At 48.7% G+C, this 8,258-nt stretch overlaps 1 protein-coding gene across 1 annotated transcript; it reads left to right on the top strand.

The window, feature by feature from the left end:
* Window positions 1-439: 439 nt before the first annotated feature.
* On the top strand, window positions 440-2,421 carry LOC309503863 (uncharacterized protein). The gene is made up of 2 exons (XM_082176721.1): window positions 440-2,167; window positions 2,199-2,421. The coding sequence occupies exon 1, from the start codon at window positions 686-688 to the stop codon at window positions 1,988-1,990; it is 1,305 nt and encodes a 434-aa protein (XP_082032847.1). The 5' UTR covers window positions 440-685; the 3' UTR covers window positions 1,991-2,167; window positions 2,199-2,421.
* The last annotated feature ends 5,837 nt before the right edge of the window (window positions 2,422-8,258 follow it).

The raw sequence follows: 8,258 nt of genomic DNA, 5'->3' as shown, positions 1-8,258 counted from the left end.
TCCTACATGTTTTAGTGCTATTTTATCGTAACCCGTGTTTCACAGGACTCGTAGCTGAGCGCTTCAGATCGCAAGTGCAACGCTGTAGCAGGTGAGTTCCCGGGCAAATTTACTACCCTAGAAAATGAAGCTGGTTATGTGATGTGAATGTCAAAATTTATTTGTTTACAAATCATGAACTAAAGTAAAAGTGTTTTGAGGTAATAACATAGTATTGCGCAAGGAACCTCATGAAAATAATTATTTATAGGGCCGTGACACACCAAGCTGACGGTCGACCATTGGTGAGCGTCTGTCGGGCTAGTTTTTGCAGTGTGTTCCATGTCAGCAGCAGTTCACCCGATTCAGCATGTTGAATTGGCGTCGGGACCGCCAGTGAGAGAGACTGATGAAAGCGAGCAAAGAAGTCAAGATGGCACGGACAGAAGACTGTTCTAATTCCCTTTCGAGGGAACTCGCGATGCGTCGATAACGCTTTGGGAACGCCTCCAGCGTGATGCGTCTGAAGCATCTATGTCAACTAGTCCAATGGAATGAATGAAATGAGCGTCACGGGCGGGTGACGTCATGACCAGGAAGCTATAAAGAGCGCATCCGGTGAAACCGGCTTTAGCTTCTGTTGCCTCAGCAAGCGATCTGTGTACTCTGTCTGTCATATTTACTGTTGTCTGTTCATATATCTATCATGGCGAAACAATTATATAAACTCTGTGCTTCTCCCTGCCCGCGCTATTTAACGGGTGGGGACATACACGAGCTTTGTGTAATGTGTTTGGGAGTGGAGCATGCGGTATCAGCCTTCGAGGGGGCTGATTGCCAGCATTGTGAGAAGCTTCCGCTTCGCATGCTCCGCTCCCGGCTGTCACTTTTTGAGGAAAGTGATCAGCCTCGCGTTCCTCAGGGTGCAGGACCCGCTGCTGCCGAGGCAGCACGGAGAATGCATTCCTGGGGATCGCAAAAGGATCTCTCAGAAGGGTTGGAGACGGGTCCGAGGGCCTTATCTCCTTCCTGTCCTGGGGGATCCAGTGCTCTCGAGCCGGTGTCGGAAGCCCGCGCTGCGGCTTCTTCCGCCCGGGGAGAGAGCCCAATGCTTCAGTGCTCTAGCTCTGAGGAGTTAGATGTGCTGAGCGTTGGTAGTGACAAAATCACTCGGGAAGGGGACTCGCCATCCTCTTCCCCAGCATATGAGGAGCTGGTGGAGATGATAACTCGTGCTGTTGATAAATTACACATTGATTGGCCAGCCGAGAAGAGGGACACTCGTCCTAAAAGTAAATTAGATGAGCGTTTCCTAACATCTAATAAATCATCTCCACCACGAGGCCTTCCCTTTTTCCCTGATCTGCACAGTGAGCTGTCCAGATCTTGGAATAAGCCATATTCTTCTCGATTATATAGTCCCCAAGTTCATGTATATTCGGGGATTAAGGGACTGAGAGAGTATGGTTATGAGTCGATGCCCCAGGCTGAACAGACGCTCGCGAGCTATCTCTCACCTGGTTCAGCATCGTCTCTGAAGGCCTCAGCTTTGCCCACGAAACCGTTAAAAACAACATCTACACTCGTGGGCAAAGCATATACGGCAGCAGGTAGGGCTGGAGCGTGCTTACACACTATGGCATTGCTCCAGGCATATCAGGCTGATCTGCTGGGGGATTTGGACAGGAGTGAGGGGGTTGGGCCCGATGAGGTTCGAGAACTTTGTCGGGCCACAGATTTGTCTCTCAGGGCTACTAAGGAGACCGCCAGAGCGATTGGGCGGTCTATGGCAGCCCTTGTAGCCACTGAGAGGCACCTTTGGCTGAATCTGGCAGAAATAAAGGATAAAGATCGTGCTTTCCTTTTAGATGCACCTATTGAGCCTTCTGGCCTCTTCGGCGACGCTGTTAATTCGGTCGTCGAGAGGTTCCAGGAGCCCAAGAAACAGTCAGAAGCTTTTAAAAAAAATTCTCCCTCGCCGTGTCCAACCCCCTGGGGCTGCTGGGCGTGAGCAGCCCCAGCCGTCAAGCTCCTCATATAGAGCACAGCAAAAAGAGAGTGTTGCGTCTCGTGCTCCGCCACAGAAACATTGAAGGCAGACGCAACACTCTCAGCCGAAGCCTTCGAAGCAGAAGCCGGATCTGAGGACCATTCTTCAGGCTAAGAAGGCTTCGGCTCAAAAGAAAAGGTCCTGACGCCTATGGCGTCAGACCCATGAGGGCAGCCCCACCCGGGTTGGAGCGGGTCACACCTCAGCATACGATGTCCGTTCCACCTCGGTGTCCTCAGGGGGCCATTCTGCCAACCCCGCACCCTTGGTCTCGGGGCGCAGTGGTTCCCAGCAATCGTCTGGTGCAATGTCAACGCGACATTGCGTCAGACATGAACCTTCTGAGGGGGGTTCAAAAACGTTCAGTTCGGGTGGTTCCTGCCGATATGTTTCAGGCCCCCCTAGAGAGGCTGGTTCCCTTAGTAGATTTTCTGACAGATTGGAAGAAACTGTCAAATATTTCTCAATGGGTCCTGTAAATAGTAGAGAAGGGATACAGAATCCAGTTTGGTTCTCGTCCTCCATGCTACAACGGGGTGTTGCCCACGTTGGTGCATCCTGAGCAGGCTCTGGTGATGGAGCAAGAGGTAAAAGCTCTTCTAGCAAAAGAAGCGATAGAGCAGGTGTATCCACCCGACAGAGAATCGGGTTTTTACAGCCGATACTTCATCGTTCCAAAAAAGGATGGGGGGTTGTGTCCCATTTTAGATCTTCGTCTTTTGAATCGTACAGTTCAGAAACTCAAGTTCAAGATGCTGACACTCAAACAGATCGTGACTCAAATCAGATCCGAGGACTGGTTTGTCAGGATAGATCTGAAGGACGCTTACTTCCATGTCTCCATCCTCCCTCAGCACAGGAAGTTCCTGAGGTTTTCTTTCGGGGGCAAAGAATACCAGTATCGGGTGCTTCCATTCGGTCTAGCTTTATCACCCCGCACATTCACGAAGTGCGTAGATGCAGCTCTGGCCCTGCTCAGGCTGCAGGGCATACGCATTCTGAATTATATAGACGACTGGCTGATTCTAGCGGAATCAGAACAGTTAGCGGTTCGGCATCGAGATGTCGTCCTCGCACATATGCAGAAATTGGGGTTGAGGCTCAACGCCAAGAAGAGTGTGCTTTCTCCATTACAGAGGACCACTTTTCTTGGTGTGGTATGGGATTCAGTCACGATGCGAGCCGTCCTCTCGCCCCGCTCGTGTAGCTGCTATCCTGACAGCCATGAAAGAGCTAAAGCTAGGCCAGTCACGCACTGTGAAACAGTTCGAGAGACTGTTAGGCCTCATGGCAGCAGCGTCCAACGTGATACCTTTTGGCCTGCTGTACATGAGACCTTTGCAGTGGTGGCTCAGGACCAGAGGGTTCTCCAATGAGAACCCCACTTCGTATGATCAAGATCACGCGGCGGTGTCTCCGCGCCTTGGTTATATGGAGGAAACATTGGTTCCTGTCCCAGGGTCCGGTGTTGGGAGCTCTTTGCCATCGAGTTGCGATCTCGACAGATGCTTCCCTCACCGGCTGGGGAGCGGTAATGGAAGGCCGCTCAGCTCAGGGTCTGTGGAGGAGTCATCATCTCTCCTGGCACATAAATTGCCTGGAAATGATGGCCGTCTTCAATGCGTTGAGACATTTCCTCCCAGACCTGAGGGGTCACCATGTGCTCGTCCGGACAGACAACACATCGGTGGTCTCTTATCTGAATCGTCAGGGGGGTCTGCGTTCGCGTCCGCTATGCAAGCTGGCACACCAGATCCTCCTATGGTCCCTGGGGAAAGTACTCTCTCTGAGGGCAGTGTATATTCCGGGGGGCCAGAATATTGGAGCAGATGTCCTGTCGAGGCAGGAGCTGAGGCCAGGGGACTGGAGACTCCACCCCGAGGTGGTGGAGAAGATATGGGAGTTTTATGGCCAGGCAGAAGTGGATCTGTTTGCGTCTCAGCATACGACGCACTGTCCACTCTGGTTCTCCCTTACTCACCCAGCCCCCCTGGGGCTGGATGCTATGGTACAGACGTGGCCGAGGCTGCGTCTGTACGCCTTTCCCCCTATTGCTCTGCTCCCGGGAGTTCTGGAGCGAGTTCGTCAGTACGGAATAAGCCTATTGCTAGTAGCACCACGCTGGCCGAGTCGAATCTGATTTGCGGACCTGATTCATCTCCTAGACGGTCCTCCCTTGGAGATCCCGATCAGGAGAGACCTTCTGTCTCAAGCCGGGGGCACAATATTTCACCCCTGACCAGAGATTTGGAAACTGTGGGTTTGGCCTCTGAGGGGGCCCAACTCATAGAGAGTGGTCTCTCAACCGAGGTTGTTGAGACCATTCTAAGCTCCAGAGCTCCCGCTACGAGGAAACGTTATTCTCTGAAATGGAGAGTCTTCACTTCTTGGTGTCACCAGCGTCAGTGGGATCCGGTTAACTGTTCAGTAAACACAGTACTGGAGTTTCTGCAGGATCGCTTTGCGTCAGGTTTATGTCCATCCACCTTAAAGGTATACGTGGCGGCCATTGCGGCCTTCCACGTCCCGGTGGGTGGTACATCGTTGGGTCGAGACCCCCTGATTACTCGTTTCCTTCGTGGCACCCTGAGGCTGAGGCCTGCAACACGCACTAGGATGCCGGCTTAGGACCTGGCATTAGTATTAGAAGGCCTATCTGGGGCTCCGTTTGAGCCCTTAGAGTCGGTCTCAGAGAAATTTCTTACTTTCAAGACTGTTTTTCTATTAGCCATTTCGTCCCTCAAAAGAGTCGGAGATCTTCAGGCCCTTTCGGTATCTCTCACCTGCCTTGAATTTGCACCGGGGATGGTCAAGGCATTCTTATACCCTAAGCAAGGTTATGTCCCTAAGGTGCCAACCATTATTCCGAGGCCTATTGTGCTTCAGGCTTTCTGTCCTCCTCCTTTTGCTTCTTCGGACCAGGAAAAGCTGAACCTTTTGTGTCCAGTGCGAGCATTGGATACTTATGTTCATCGTTCTTCTCCATGGAGGAAGTCCGATCAATTGTTTGTCTGTTTTGGGTCACCCAAGAAAGGTCTTCCTGCCTCTAAGCAGACAGTTAGTAAGTGGATAGTCGAGGCTATTTCTCTTGCTTATGAGTCCTCTGGCCAGCCTTGTCCTTTGGCAGTCAGAGCTCATTCCACTAGGAGTATGGCGGCCTCTAAAGCCTTAATATCCGGATTTGATGGGACCCTTCCCCAGCAGTAAGAAACAGCACACATACCTCCTAGTGATTGTAGATTACTACACTCAATGGCTAGAGATGTTCCCCCTTAGGGATAGCAAGACACAGAAGATTGTTAAAATTCTAAGGGAAGAAGTTTTTACTCGTTGGGGGGTTCCCAAATACCTGATATCAGACAGGGGAGCACAATTCACCTCCCACATACTGGCTGAGTTATGCAAGACCTGGGGAAGTATCCAAAAACTCACCACCAGATCTATGTAGCGTGGCCACATAAGGGGAAGTATATTTATAGTAGATCGACTAATAGGAGTGTTTGGTTGATCATTTTGTTTTATATGCTTTCTCCTGTATCTGTATTTTTCCCTAATGTGTTTGTGTTGTTGGGCTGCATCTCCCGTCTCGCGAGATGCGTTCCGGGCGAGACGGGGTGTCATGTGATTACACCTCACCCAAACAGGAACTGAGAGGGTGTTTTTAAATATATAGGACCGGCATACCGGCAATCGGGAGCGCGCTCATTCGTTTATGATACGGACACGATCGTAGTGGATTACCTGTCTTTTTTTGCCTGGCTGTTTTTGGAGCGTCGACTGCCGATCCTTTGTGGAGTATATCCTTGCATTGGAGTGTGGATTACTTATCCGGGGAACTTTAAACAGCTGGAGACACCACAGATTCTGCTCACGGATTTACCATCCTTGCCGGTGAGGCTGATCTGACTTTGCAAATAGTACACGCTGGACTGAGAGACTTGTACACACACACACATGAACCTTTATTCACGAGTGTGCAATTGTTTACTGGGTTTATACTGTTGTCTTATAATTACACTTTGGGCTTTTTTGCTATTCTATTTGTCTTATTTTGTGTTTAAAACTCCTCCATTCTTTTTGATTTATTCCAACGGGACGACTGTTCTCCCTTTATAGTGTGAACTCCACTTAGTTCTTAGGGGAGTGTTACAACCATAGTTCCCTGAGAAAGGGAACGAGACGATGCGTCGCCCTGCCATACTTCCTGCATCCCTGTGATCGACTTGCTTCGGCAAATTTTGAAGCTAAAGCCGGTTTCACCGGATGCGCTCTTTATAGCTTCCTGGTCATGACGTCACCCGCCCGTGACGCTCATTTCATTCATTCCATTGGACTAGTTGACATAGATGCTTCAGACGCATCACGCTGGAGGGGTTCCCAAAGCGTTATCGACGCATCGTCTCGTTCCCTTTCTCAGGGAACTATGGTTACAGACGTAACCTGAGACGTTTTACCTCATCTTACCTGAGCATTCCAGTGCTCAAATATTTTCATGACAACATGAGCTGCCCGGAATGAAGAGTAAAAGTAAATCAACATGATTGATATTCAAAATGGGAAGCAAGCATTGCTTTGTTTACAGTTTAGAAATCACCTCATGCACACTGGTAACCGCTCTTTCCCATTACGGAATCTTTGACAGTTTTCTTCAGCAGAATCAAGTGTTTCCTCAAGCTTAGTGTTGCGGCACGTTCATTTGCAATGGGCATACATTTTAAAGTTTACACCAGGGAGAGAGAGAGAGTTGCCTCACCCCCAGAAGGCAGACTTAAACTCTAGCCCTCTAAGATACCCGACTACGCCACCCCGGAGGCAAATTTACCGGGGAATCGCCTGATAAGATTAACTTTAAAGCACACAGGTTCGGTTGCGGCTGAGATAAGACCAGAGACAGATGAAATACAAAATTACAGTTTTTATTTGGGCACCATTAATAAATGTATTTAAATATACGAATCAAAATACAAACAAACACACAATTCGGCCTCCACTCCAGGGCTGGGGACTACTCGCTCATTCTCTGAAAATGACACAGCAAACACTCGTGCACTCACACTTCAGACCACAAATGTGGAACACTGCAATCGGAAGAGACCACCACCAAGCAGAGAGAGAGACTCGTCCACACAGACACGAATCCTGATCACCCCAACAACTGGAGAGGAAGCAGAATTACACATTAAACATACAATCAAATATACACACTTACACATACATTCTTATAAAACTGAGTACTCAATGACTTAAGAGCAATTACACACACGTATGGTTGCCATCCACTAATAAACCAGTAAACTGAAATGGTGGATGCAAGAAAAAAATACAAATTCACAACTCTAATCAAACAAAAGAAAACGTCCGGTTAACAACCAGTTCACAGAAACTTGGTTGACAACAAAATAATAAATTCAAAAAAACAAATCTACAACTAAATGTTTAAAGCAATGGGTTCACATAAACAAAACAAGAAAGCAAAACAGAACAAGCAAAAAAATAATTCAAATTATATAGCGTTTTCACCACTTCAAAAAGGAACCAAATCAGGATGATGACTGCTGGATGGTTAAACCATTTGATGCCTCAAAGCGAGAGTAACGTTAGGCCATCGTATCGAACCTGCGGCACGCCAGACTACCAGACAGCTGATGTTGCAAGTGTCCAGCTTTAAACAGAAATAAACACAATACCACAGCAGCACGTGAATGCAGTTCGCGGTAGATTACGCATCCATTCCTGCAGTCGAGCCAGCAAAGCACCGCGAGACGAGAGTCTGTAACGTGACCATATGCAGCACAATACTGAACAACAATCAGTGGTATAACAGTCAGCATATACGAAGACAGCCACAAAAGCCCCGACGAGAAACCCACTGCAATGTTTCTCCCTCAATCTGTAAACTAGAAAGATACATACAAATTTAAAGTAGTCAATCCAAACCCTTAGTGCAACAAACAATAAATTAACAACTTACCGGTTTAAACTGCTTGCGATGTACAGGGCACTTAAACTCCAGGACGTAAAATCAATCAGGTACCACATGCGTTGTACCGCAGGCTTCCTCAGTCCACACTAGGGAGATACGCGAGCCAAATAAATACATAAAACCCAGTTCAATACAAACATTCAGGAATACAGCCGCGACTGCAGCTCCTTACCAGACAAAACACTCCCGCGACACACCGGAAATGGATGACGTCACCCGTGACTATGAGATTCACCTTCCTACCAC

This window comes from Leuciscus leuciscus (genome assembly GCF_965113295.1).
Source record: "Leuciscus leuciscus genome assembly, chromosome: 7".
Taxonomy (NCBI): Eukaryota; Metazoa; Chordata; class Actinopteri; order Cypriniformes; family Leuciscidae; genus Leuciscus; species Leuciscus leuciscus.
The sequence above is the reverse complement of the archived record's forward strand: the minus strand, read 5'-3'. Positions and strand labels throughout refer to the sequence as shown.